At 37.3% G+C, this 13,816-nt stretch overlaps 1 protein-coding gene across 7 annotated transcripts in view; it reads left to right on the top strand.

The window, feature by feature from the left end:
• Window positions 1-13,816, top strand: part of RNF38 (ring finger protein 38) — a 129,619-nt gene that overhangs the window by 101,330 nt on the left and 14,473 nt on the right. For all 7 annotated transcript variants that reach the window (XM_040267417.1, XM_040267341.1, XM_040267205.1 and 4 more), the window contains 6 exons: window positions 2,053-2,220; window positions 3,455-3,625; window positions 5,813-5,974; window positions 6,301-6,407; window positions 7,915-7,999; window positions 11,893-12,014. In XM_040267417.1, coding sequence (XP_040123351.1) covers window positions 2,053-2,220; window positions 3,455-3,625; window positions 5,813-5,974; window positions 6,301-6,407; window positions 7,915-7,999; window positions 11,893-12,014 — 815 coding nt within the window. The remainder of the gene's footprint in view (window positions 1-2,052; window positions 2,221-3,454; window positions 3,626-5,812; window positions 5,975-6,300; window positions 6,408-7,914; window positions 8,000-11,892; window positions 12,015-13,816) is intronic.

The raw sequence follows: 13,816 nt of genomic DNA, 5'->3' as shown, positions 1-13,816 counted from the left end.
TGAAATAGCTGGCCAACTGACACTTTGGTCTTGGGTCTCTGAGGCCAGGTGTTTCTCAAAGTATGTCTTGAATTAGCTGATCAGCAGCAGCAGCGCCTGGACATTTATTAAAAATGCAGATTCTCAAACTATACACTAGACTTATCAGGTGTGGGACCCAACAGTGTGTTTTAAGCCAATTAAAATAACTTTTGGTGTATAATTCTGAAGTAAAGCAAGTTGGGCAGAGTAGCTCTTCCAGTTATTAGGATTAATTATAAAGCTGTATGAAGGCATTTTTGCCAGAATAATTAACCAATTTGGTATGGAAATAGACAAAAATAACCTATCAGCAGTATAACAAAGCCTCCAAACTTACAAAAGAATTTTGAGTAATAAATTTAGTAAGTGGTATTATTTATGAAGAAACCTAATTTCTTGGAGGTATAGTACTGTAGTAGTGATCATGTAGTGACATGATATTCTAACAAAAAGCCTGAACATAAAATTGTACTTTGTAAAATAACATTTAATACAGTTAGTATAAATTAGGATTCCAGTGGATTTTGAAACTGAATAAAATTATTTGAGGTTATTTACATAAGAATAAATGTATAAAAATGGCCCAAAAATAAAATGAGAAGAAAGTATGATAATGAGAAGAACTTGTTTTACTACATACTGACTTTTCTAGTAAGAGACTATATTGAGACAACACAAATTTGACACAAAATAGATCTAGGTATGTTTGGGAAGTTACTGAATAGAAAGAGGTAGTTCAGTTTAGAGGAAAGGGGAATGTTGATTTACCATTAAATAAAAGATTTATCCAAAGAGAAATCATAGACTGAGAAAATATTACATGTATCTCTAAGTAAAAAGCCAAACTATAAGTTAATGTGAATGGACAGCCTTGTAGAAAGTGGGCAGTGAACAAAGGATATAGATTATTTACATAAAAGGAAATCTAGATGGTAATAAGCATATAAAAAGATGTTCAACCTCTCTAATCTGAGAAATAGAAATTTAAAGTAAACCCAGTAGATACGGGGTTTTCCCCCTTCCCCCATTGTAGTATTTGTATAACAAGCAGTCATGCTTATTATGCAAATATTGTACATCTGCCTTGAGTGGAGGTGCTGAGAGTCACTTGTTACTACCATTGGGATTGTGATTTAATCCATCCACACTTTTGCTAAAGTTTAAAATACATTTACCCCTTTACCCAGTAATTCCTGTGAATAAATGAAACTAATGTGTAAGGATATATGTTCAGTGATGTTTTTTCTGGTTGTTTTTTGTATTGGTAAAAGGTGAATACAACTTAAAGTCCTTTATGAATGATAGGATTGTGTTAAAGTGATGACTGTATTTGAAATATCTTGTTAGTGTCAAAAAGACTGAATTGGCTTTAATTTCTTTAAAGATATCTATAATATTAATTGGAAAAAGTAAGTTGCAAGGTAATATCTCATTTCTGTTAAGAACAAAAATAACCATGACAGTAGTTCATGCTTATGTTTATATGCTTATGGAGAATGATACAGGAGGACATATTTTTAAATGTTGTTTGCTTCCAGATAGATAGGATGGGAATAAAACAGACCAGGAGAGAAGGGAATTATTTAATTTTTTTAAAATGCTACTTAACGTTTCACTAGTTGCAATTAAACAAATAGTTTTTTCCCTCCTGTTGAATGTGAGCAGGTTATTAGCAGACATGTTTCTTTTTTCCAGATTTCCTCCTTAGAAAAGTTTTCTGCTCTATAAAGCAGGCTTGAAGAGTCAATATAGCAGTTCATTATCTCCTGGACTTTTCAAGTTTTTTTGAGCGAAGAGTCAGGCCCAGTTCAGTGGATATCATATACTGCTCTTGAAACAGCTTTTCTCTACAGTAACAATATTTTGGTTGAAACTGTTGCAGAAGTACATTGTGAACAATCTGTGCAGTTAAGAGTAGAATCAATACATGCCCAGATTTTAATTTTTAATAATTGATGTTTTATCCAAACTGTTAAAAGTTTATCCAAACTCACACTCAAGTCTTTCTGTTCTGTTTCTCTCTTCTAATAGCTCCATCAGGGCACCGTCCCTGTTTCTTACACAGTAACAACAGTGGCACCACATGGGATTCCCCTCTGCACAGGCCAGCACATCCCTGCTTGCAGTACACAACAGGTCCCAGGATGCTCTGTGGTTTTCAGTGGACAGCACCTCCCTGTCTGTAGTGTGCCTCCTCCAGTAAGTCTGTGCAGTACTTCTATAGAGTGGCTAAATATGTTATATCAACAAAACACAAGCTTGAAGCTTTTCACTTTCAAGTAAAAAAATGCAGTTTTATTGCAACAGAAATCTCAGTTGCACCTGTACAGTAACAGTTCAGTAGAATTAGCTTTAAAACTTGATATGTTTTTACATTAATTAAATTACACATATTTTAACATTCTTTGAAGGTCAAAGCATGTTCCTTCACATGTCTGCAGTGTTTATAATTAAACCTTAATAAAGATTGTCCTTCAGGTTTTAACTTAAGATATCAAACTGATTAGTACTAAAGTCTCAGAGAATTTGGTGATCAAAATTAATAGTCTCAGCACTTGCTGGGTTTTTAATAGGCACTTTGAGTTGCTTAGACTTACTTATTCCATACTATAGGAAGCCTGTGATGAAAATAGTACCCTCATTTTCTAAATGATGAAATTGAAAATGGTGTGCTTAATATCATAGAAGCAATTAGCATCAGAAAACAAGAGTTCACACTCACTCCTTTGCCTCTTATAAGCTTATACTTTATCCTTTACCAGCCCCTAGTTCAGCCCCCTTATTTGAAAAATAGGTTGCTGAAAACCAAAGAATTTAAATGACTTGTTAAGGTCAATAAAGTCTTCAAAGTAAAGCACTTTGCTAAATCTTAATATAATCCTAATAATCTTGTCTGAATTTGAGATTAAAACAAACACATACATACAAATACACCAATTTAACAGATTAATTGACCCATGCATGGTTTCTCATTAATAGATTATAGAACCAGTGTGCTAAATTAGCAAACTAAAATATTGAGAGATCATAAAGCATTTAGTTGTGAATTGGCCTCTTAGAAATAAAAAAATCTACAAGATTGAAAAGGACAGCTTCTTGGAAAGTAGTAATGTCTGCTACATTTTAAGCCAAGTGGGAAGAGAGTCCTTCTCTGTGGCACTTTTCCTTTATTTTCATAGGTATTAACAAAAGCTTAAGTAAAAGATAAGTGATTTGTAAGAGCTACGTAAAATCCAGAATAATTACTAGTTACCATTTATTTTACTAATAAATGCAAAAATGCACAAGTATCTCATTGTTACTATAGGTTATTAAGACATTTTTATGATTCTGGGAGGACTATGGCAGTAACATTTCGATCTGATTGTATAGTGTTTTTTTTTAATTACTATATTCTGATACTCTCAACAAAAAATAATGATTTCTTTTACAGATGCTTCAGGCATGTTCTGTTCAGCACTTACCAGTACCGTATGCTGCATTTCCACCCCTTATTTCCAGTGATCCGTTTATTTTACATCCTCCCCATCTTTCTCCTCATCATCCTCCTCATTTGCCACCTCCAAGCCAGTTTGTCCCTTTCCAAACACAGCAGTCAAGATCGGTAGGTATCTTTTCTGTCTTTAACTTTTACAGAATGTTTAGACATAAAAGACAGATTAATTTAGTAGATGTTGAAGTTGTTATCATTTAAAAATTGTAACTATGACACTTTCCTGGTTCTTAACTAAGAATTCCCACATATAGAAATACATATAAGCAATAATTGTGCCTACAGTTACTTGGTTTATTAAGTTTTTCTAGTTATTTTATATGAAACTTGTCTAATCAAATTTATTCTTTTGTATCTGCAATCCTTTGGAAATTGAATCTGGGGGAAAAAAAGAGTTCTAGTTTTTCCTTTCATATGTTTCTAAAATGGGAAAAGGAAAATATAAAAATATTTATACTTGTTAGAATAATATTTATATTCATTTAAGCAAGTAAGTAATCCTTTGAACCTCAATTGTTTTTTTCCAAAGTCTGGCTTTATGCTGTGTTCTGATGAAAAGTAGATGAGATACTCTGTTAGCATAGCTCACTCCGTCTTGGAGCTGGAATATAGCTGAGAAGCATAGTATTTCCAGGGCCTGGAGGGATCAGTTGGGGGAAACATACAGGAAGAAGACCCCATTGTATTCTAGACAGGCCAGGTTGAACATCTGAACCATGATTAAAGGAGAATGAGGGAGAGAACATACGGAAATGCTTTGAGTGGAAATGGCCTTGTGAATGGAGCTTGATGGTTTACCCTAACGGAGCCTGACCATGCTTTACTTAGGATTTATACACCATGCTTAGTCTCAAGAAGAGGTGAGATACGAGCTTACTTGGCTGCGTTCCTGAAAACTAGGAGCCAATTATGACAGAAGTTTGGCTAATCTGAAAAGTTGAAACTACTCCCACAAGAAAATCTTTTATTAGAATCAGGACAGGATTCATGCCAGGATGTTCCTTAGGAAGCTTCCAGTACCTGGGAATTCAAGGTTAAAACTAAATTTAGCCATCATAGAAGCATACATAAGCTTCCAAAGTAACTGTTAGCAGTTACTTGTATTTGAATAATGTGTTGCTGTTCTCTTAACTGTGGGAAGAAGTTAGACTAACATTTAAGAATACATGTTCCCAAGAGATCAGATTGAAAACATTAGCCCCAAAATGTGTACACAGATGTTCATAGCAGCATTATTCCTAATAGCCCTAAGTAGAAACATTCCAGATGTCCATTAACTGATGAGTGGATAAACAAGGCATGGTATATGTATCCAGTAGATGACTATCCAACTCCAAAAAGAACAAAGTACTGATATACAAACTACAAGATGGATGAACCTTGAAACCATGCTAAGTGAAAGAAGCCAGATACAAGGGCCACATCCTGTGTGATTCCACATATATGAGATGTCCAAAATAAGCAAATGTATGGAAATATAAAGTACATTAGCAGAGGGAAATTAGATAGTGGTGATGATTGTACAACTCTTGTGAATATACGAAAATTCACTGAATTGTACCCCTTAGCAGGGTGAATTTTATCTCAAGCTGCTTTTTTTTTTTAAGATTGGGGGGAGGGGGCAACATAGACTATGTGCTTTGCAAAGCACTGTGTGCTTTCTGAACATTTCTTGGTGTTCAAATCACACTTTGGAAGTAGGCTATGAACATGTCAGTTCTACAGATGACAGATTAAGTAAGGTTCAGATTAAGTAATTTCTATAAGAGCCACAGGGCTCATTATTTACAGCACCAAGTTTGTCTAGTGCCAAAGCCCATAAGGTTTCTACTATAAAATAACTTCCTGTTGTGTTCTATACTATTTAGTCCTGGTTCCCATTTACAGTATATACCATCTTTGATTTCATCTGTTAAAGGTTGTGTCTGAAATTGATGTAATTCAGTGTGCTATGACTTAAGTAACTTCAACTTTTATGTAACTGGCTTACTACATGACTTTTTGTCTTTCCTTATATCATTTTTAAGGGAACGTTCAAATAGTGAAAGAAATGTATCCTTTAGTGAATAGTGGAAATGTGTAATAACATGTTTTGAGAGATTTTCTTACTGAAATTCAGTTAAAGGCAGTAAGATTTTACTGTAGGCTATATGTCCACATGTATGAATTTAGATTGATGTGAACATCAGGAAATGCATGACCCAAAAGATACCTTTGGGTTTTTTGATTTTTGTTATAAAGCACAGTCTGTCTGTCTAAACACTGGAAGTATATTAGTTTGCTTTTTCTCCCCCTCAGCCTCTGCAAAGGATAGAAAACGAAGTGGAACTCTTAGGAGAACATCTTCCTGTGGGAGGTTTTACTTACCCTCCATCTGCCCATCCCCCGACATTACCTCCATCAGCTCCTTTGCAGTTCCTAACACATGATCCTTTGCATCAGGAGGTTTCGTATGGAGTAGTAAGTTTTCATTCATTGTTATTAATTTATTGCTTGCTTTGGTAACTAACTTGTTTTGAGTTCTGCTTTAGTATAACTCTACATGTTTTGAATTTTAAATGTATTCTTGCAGTCAGTTAGAAAATTGTGTTTAGAAGCACACCTAAGAGTATTCTTGTTTTAAACTAGTTGTTGCACCTTTGTTAACATTTAAGAAATACTAAATACCCTTGAATAATAAATAACTTCTAGGTTTTTGAAAAAGAAGAGACTTTATTCAGCACCTTAAAAAGTTGTGGATATGGAATGATCTTAAATTAAATTGTCTTAACTTTCTTTCTCTACAGCCTTATCCTCCATTTATGCCTCGGAGGCTCACAGGACGCAGTAGATACCGATCCCAGCAGCCCATACCACCACCCCCGTACCATCCCAGCTTACTACCATATGTGTTGTAAGTTCTGTCTTATTTTTTAATGAGTTCTGAGTTTTGACACCCTTGAGATACTCTTCCCTTTATGAACAGTTTTATGTGTCTTAGATACTTTTTTTTATTTGATGTTAAGAGGTTGGGGTGGGGGACCACTGAGCAAGGACAGGGGAGAAGTGGGGGCAGGGGTGCACCAGAAGTCAGGGAGAGAAGCTTAAATGGTTTGCCTCTTTCACAGCAGGCATCACTTGCCACTTTCCATGGTTATCTAGCATTTAATCCTGCCACTTCTCTCAAGGGAAGCGAGAGAGAGAAGTTATATCTGTGCCTTAGAAATCCTCTGCTAGGATTAGGTTTGTAACAGAAACACCCATAGGTTAAACATTATAGTTCTTTTTATCTTTCTCGTGCAGTGAAGTCTAGAATTAGGTGATTCAGACATGGTCTGTTAGCTCCATAGCTCAGGAATGGGTCTACCATCCTCAAAAATTTTATGGCTTCCTTGTCTGGAAAATCCCATGGACAGAAGAGCCTAGTGGGCTGGAGTCCATGGGGTCGCTAAGAGTCGGACACGACTGAGTGACTTCACTTTCACTTTTCACTTTCATGCATTGGAGAAAGAAATGGCAACCCGCTCCAGTGTTTTTGCCTGGAGAATCCCAGGGACGGGGAAGCCTGGTGGGCTGCCATCTTTGGGGTCGCACAGAGTCGGACACAACTGAAGAGACTTAGCAGCAGCAGCAGCAGCATGATACAAAATGACTTCTCAGGCTCTGGCCATCACATCCACATTCTAGCTAGCAAAAATGAAACGGAATCTCTCTGCCTACCTGCTTCCTCTCAAGGATACTTCCTAGAAGTTGCATGTATGACTCCTGCTGAGGTCCTATTGGTTAGAATCTAGACCCATGTCTGTAAGTAGTTCTAGAAAGGCTAGGGAATGTTGTTTTTATACCAGAGGGCCATGTGCCTATATCATAGTGTTTTGAAAATTGTATCTTTATTATCTTAAAATCAGATACTATAAATCTCCCAATTTTGTTCTTAAACTGATTTTATTTAAAGTCTTTTGCATGTCCATATAAATTTTAAAATCAGCAAATCAGTTTCTACTTTAAAAAAGCTGGAATTTGGTACGGATTACGTGAAATCTGTAGATGAGTTTTGGAAGATAATTGACATCTTTAACAATATTGAATCTTCTGACCTACTTATATGGTATATTTCTCTCTCTATTACCTTTTCAAATTTATCCTAGCAGTATTTTTACAATTTTTATTTTACAGGTCTTGCACATGTTTTGTTAAATTCATCTGTAATATTTCATGTTTTTTTATGCTGTTGCAAATGATTTTCTTTTAATGTCAGTTTTTAATTGTTTGTTGCTAGTAAAATCAGTTTCTTTAAAGGGTTGTCACTGATCAACACTGATCATTCTTTATCCCTGTAGCACCAGCCATGTTCTTCTCATCCTATTCATTGATATAATTCATTAATGTATCAATCCTTGTGTTGGTTATTTTCACTGCAGATCAATGCTTCCAGTGCCACCTGCAGTGGGCCCAACTTTCAGCTTTGAATTGGATGTGGAAGATGGAGAAGTAGAAAATTATGAGGTTAGTAGATGAACTGTGAGTTGATTTGGGGAACTTCGTATGCATAAAAATACTGTACTACTCAACTCATTCGTCTGATTAAACACTAGGTAAATCCATTGTATATTTCAAGATACAAATATGTCAAAAATTATTTCAGCATGTACCACACAGTTACAATAATAAGATAGACTGTTCTCTATTAGAATTACATACAATTCCTGTGAGAGAATGTAAATGAGAAAATGATGAATCGTGATTGGATGATCTGAAAACATTTTGTGGCCACAGAAGTGTGAACAGTCAGTTCCTGAGGGATGGGAAAGCTTTTTCATGCCTAAGATTGAGGCAGGGAAATGCTGGATATTTTTGAGGAAGAACATAATATCTGGCTAAAGTGAGAGGAGAAACTGGAGATTTGATTGAAAAATTCAGCTGGTTGTATTTGAGTGCCCTGTGCTTTCCCTGGTACAGAATGAACATAATTTTGAATATTGTGAGAGGAAGGAGCCACTAAATATTTTGGTGTTTATTGATCAGATTGCTGTCTTAAAGGGTCAGCATTAATAGCATGAAGAAATAGATGAAGTGGTTCAGAGTTGGTGGCGGGCTAACCAATTTTTACCAGACAGTAAATTATAAAACCATGCAAGTTCTGAACTATGAAAACTTGAAGTAGAGAAGAATACACTTTGGAAAACATTTTAACACTAGAATCAACAGGACTTGATCATTGAATGGTTTATGGTAGCGTCAGGGTTGTGAGTGGGAGGGTTGCAAGAGAAGATGCTCTGTAAGAGGGCTGCAGTAGCTCATGAAGAGGGCTGACTCCAAGAAGCCAGGGCAAACAGACAATCCCGCAGAATTTAGATGATGCTGACATTGTCATATTATTTGAGATTTGGAGTACAGTGTTCAGTTAAAGGGCTGGAAGACATGTTTGGATTTGGAAATGTTGAATGTGAGTGACTGTGACTTTGTTTGGGTACTGCTGGCTGGCTACTGCTTACCCCAGCCTCACTCAGTCTCTATACAATATAAATATTGGAACAGGTTTTTTGTTATTTGTCTTTAGGTAAATGGAATCTGGGTACAGAGAGGAAAGACACACACAGTCTCACAGCATCCCTCCCCCTTTTTAACGCATGTGGAAGAAATCAGGCCAAATGCTATATTCTTTTGTCGTTTTTAAAATGTTACTATGTTACTTTCTGCATGTACAGTCACACTGCAGTGTCCTTTGGATTCCAGTCTCAGATTTCTTGAGAAATGGGCTATAATAATTTTATGTTTCTACACTGTTTATGCTAGTTTTGAACAGAGTAGTAAGAAAAGGAGTTGGTTATCCTTTAGGCATCCTGTACTAAAATTATCGTAAGTCATATTGCTGAAAGCAAGACAGCTCTCTTGTTAAACACATCATATACATATCAGTGGTAAAAACAGTGATAACATCCCAGTAAAAGAAAAATATTTTGTGTTTGGTGTTAGAGTCTCTTTCTAAATTATATTTGGGGTTGACTATGTTTAATCTTCTGCAAAGTCGTACTTTAATCCAGTCAAGAAAGTATTTGTTATTTGTGGTTTTATTTCATAGTGTGCATGCCTCCAGTACTCCCTATTCCAGAGTACTCATTTTTTGAGTCTCTCCTGTACATCCTTGCTTCAGTGCCTTTACTCCCCTTGATTCTTCTTAAGAACTTTGCCCACTTTTTGCACATGGCTTTCAAGACCCAGCTAATGCTGCCTCTGTGATAGGCATTTCTGGTCTATTCCCAGGTCTGTATGAGTCTTTCTCCTTTTTGCCCTCATAGGTGTTATACAACTATGCCTAATTATTATGTCCTGCCATCAGTTGTCTTGCCTTCTGATCATGTAGATTTGTTAAGGGCTCAATATCATTTTACTCTCCATCCAATAAGGCCTTAACATAATAGTCATAAATTGTATTCGTTGACCTAAGTGTCCTATAGAATATAAAATAGAGGTATAAAAGATATATCACCTGTATCATAAATTTTATAGCTAATTGTAGTCAGCATCGATAAAATTTAACAAGTTACCATCTATTTAGCATTTAGAGACACTGAGGGGCATGCATGGCGAATGGGGACAGAGTTTTAGGTGACCCATTTCTCCAAATAAAGCTGTACCGGAAGTAGCAGCAGTTACTGGAGCACTGATTATTGAGTCTACAGAAAGTTCAGCTTATTCCTCTCATTGTCCATCAATGTTTCTTTGTTACCTATTCTCTTAACCAGTGGTAGCCTTAAAAAAAGGGGTGGGAGCAAGCGACCTGTACATGGCTGCCTGATTGTAGAAAGCAAACAACAGTTAGAACTGTGGAAAACCAGGAAAATGGAGGGACTAGGGTAAAATCAATAAACATAATAGCTACAATGTGTTGAAACTTACCACCTGAGTTAAAATCCATGAGTTCATGAGTGATACTTCAAAAAAAAACCATAGAAAATAAATTTGTTGGTCTTATCCTTCCTATTTCATATAAATTATGCAATTAAGTTTAGTTTGCTATGAGGCAGTTGATCAATATATGCAGACTATTAATATTACATATAGAATGAATAAACAATAAGGTCCTATTGTATAGCACAGGGAACTATATTCAGTATCCTATAAGAAATCATAATGGAAAAATATAAAAAGGAATATATATGTGTAACTGAGTCACTTTGCTATACAGCAGAAACTAACACATCATTATGAATCAACTATACTTCAATACAATAAATTTAAAAAAGAAAAAAAAAAAGAAGCATTTTATCTAATAAAGAGTAATAGAATATTACAATTTTTAATGAATTAATGGATCCTAGACAGTGTTCATCAGTGCTAACCAACATAAAAACAAGACATGCTGAGCTGTATGATGGAAATAGTAAAACCTTCCAAATTATAGGAAGTAGAGGGGACAAGGAATGTATTAAACCACAGGAATCGGTATGGGGAGGTTCAGTCAGCAAAATTCAGACTGGGAACTTCTACAGGCCATTGACCTGGTTTCTTTAACAAATATAAGAGTAAAAATAGATACTTGAGACATCAGGCATTGCTAACATGGGTTTATTTGGATCCTAATTTGAACAAACTATTTCAAAGAGTATTGAAAATAATTGAAACAATCAAAGATATTTAACATTAAGGAATTACTAGTTTGGAGAGTGTAATGATGTTACTGTTGTTATATTTTAAATAGTCTTTTAGTTTTTAAAGTGCTGGTGATTCTCAACCTGGGGACAATTTTATCCCTTAAAAAGGTATTTAGCAAAGTCTGGAGATACTTTTGTATAGACCATCACACATGGGCTAAGTTGCTTCAGTCATATCTGACTCTTGGCGATCCTCCTTGCCAGGCTCCTCAGTCCATGGGATTCTCCAGGCAAGAATACTGGAGTGGATTGCCATTCCCTTCTCCAGGGGATCTTCCAGATCCAGGAATTGAATCCATGTCTCCTGTGGCTCCTGCATTACAGGCAGATTCTTCAGTGCTGAGCCACTGCAGATATTTTAAAGACCAGTGTTACTGCTAAACATCCTACAGTGCATAGGACAACCCCCTACAACAAAACTACTCAAGCCTCAAGTGTCCAAAATACTGATGTTGACGGACTGCCTTAAACATAAAAGCAGAACTATTTTACCAGTGAAATATGTTTTAGGTTTCTTTCAAAATAATGTGGGTGTAGGAGTGAACAGTGAAAAATGAAATAAAATTAGCCATGAACTGTTGAGCCTGGGTAATGGGCATATGGAATTAATTCTCTTTATACTATTTTTCTACTTCAGTATATATTTAAAATTTTTTCCATAATAAAGCTAGTTTAAAAAATATATATATTGGAATATAAAATTCAAAGAAGGATATGCAGATATGTCTTTCTTTCCCTTTGTAGGCCCTGTTAAACCTAGCAGAGCGACTGGGAGAGGCCAAGCCTCGAGGACTGACTAAAGCAGATATTGAACAACTTCCTTCTTACCGGTTCAATCCTAACAACCACCAGTCAGAACAGACTTTGTAAGTACATTTTTCTGACATCTTTCTGTATTAAATTTCCTTTTCCACCTTCATGAAATAAAAGCTTGAAAGTCAAAGATAACTTGATGAAGGTAAGTTATGACTGTTTTCATAGTCTAGGCTTGTGCTGTCCAATAAGATAGCTGTTAAAGTTAAAATTTTTAGTTGCACTAGCCGGTGATGCTGTATCAGCAGATACAGGTATATGGCATTTCTGTCACCTGAGAAGGTTCTAGACAGTGCTGTTCTGGATTTTTATGTTGCCTACAAATCTTACGGTTTTTAGAATGTTTTATATTAGATCGAAAAGTCTCATACCTGTAAAATTTGAGGGATTTACCTAAAGATTCTGCTTATTATAGCATCTTTCTTAATAGCAACTACTGAGATACAGTTCACATTTAAAGTGTACAATCCAGGGGGCGGTCCTAAGATGGCAGAGGAATAGGACGGGGAGACCACTTTCTCCCCCACAAATTCATCAAAAGAACATTTAAACGCTGAGTAAATTACACAAAACAACTTCTGAATGCCAGCAGAGGACATCAGGCACCCAGAAAAGCAGCCCATTTGTCTTCGAAAGGAGGTAGGAAAAAATATAAAAGACAAAAAAAGAGACAAAAGAGGTAAAGAGACAAGTTCCAAACACCAAGAAACACTCTCACTGACTGCCGAGTGTGTGGTGAGCCTTGGAAGCACAGAGGGCAACATAACCTGAAGGAAAAATAAATAAATAATTAAAGCCCACAGATTACAAACCCAGTGGTAACTCCCCCAGCGGAGCAGCAGCGCAGATGCCTGCACCCGCCACTAGCAAGTGGGGGCTGGGCAGGGAGGCGCGGGCTGCATTGCTTAGAGTAAGGATCTGGCCTGAATGCCCCGAGGGCAATCTGAGTGAACTAACTTGGGCTAGCAAACCAGACTGTGGGATAGCTACCACGCGAAAAGCCCTAAGACACCGCCAGGCCTGCGCATAGAACAAAAGACTGAATAGAACTAGCCAGCTGCAGACCATCCCCCACCGGTGACAGGCAGCCAGAGCCAGAAGAGGGGCAATCGCAGCCCCAGAGAGACATTATCTACCAAACTGCAAGCAGGCTTCTTTGCTAACTAAGACTTCTTGGGGTTCTGGACAGTCAAGATCCGCCTGAGAAGGTGTGCCGGTTGTACACCCAGCAAACCGAGCGGCAGGGACGGGGGAAGCGATAAGTCGCATCGGCAGCGCTCGCCAGACACCTCATCACCTGAGCTGCTCGGACCTGGGAAAGGCACAAAACGCGGGCCCAACCGAGTCTGCGCCTCTGAGGACTACCCGAGTGCCTGAACCTGAGCGGCTTAGACCTGGGAGGTACATGCAGCCCAGGGCCAGCCTTGGACAGTTCCCGGCAGAGCAACCTAGAGCCTGAGCAGTGTGGGCAGGGAGGGCACACGCGCCATGAGCGGGGGCAGGCCCAATGTGGCTGAGGCACTGAGAGCACTCGCCAGTGTTATTTGTTTGCAGCATCCCTCCCTCCCCACAGCGTGACTGAACAAATGAGCCTAAAAAAAGTGTCCACCACCTCCTCCTTTGTATCAGGGAGGAAATCAGACACTGAAGAGACCAGCAAACAGAAGAAGCTAAAACAGAGGGAACCGCCTTGAAAGTGACAGGTGCAATAGATTAAAACCCTGTCGTTAGTACCGACTACATAGGAAGGGGCCTATAGATCTTGAGAAATATAAGCCAGAACAAGGAACTATCTGAAAATGAACTGACCCCACAATACCCACACCACCACCAGAGAAAGTCCTGGATATATTTT

The sequence above is a fragment of the Oryx dammah genome, unplaced genomic scaffold, assembly GCF_014754425.2.
Source record: "Oryx dammah isolate SB20612 unplaced genomic scaffold, SCBI_Odam_1.1 HiC_scaffold_1, whole genome shotgun sequence".
Lineage (NCBI taxonomy): Eukaryota > Metazoa > Chordata > Mammalia > Artiodactyla > Bovidae > Oryx > Oryx dammah.
Note: the sequence above shows the minus strand (reverse complement) of the source record. Positions and strands in the feature narration are given on the sequence as shown.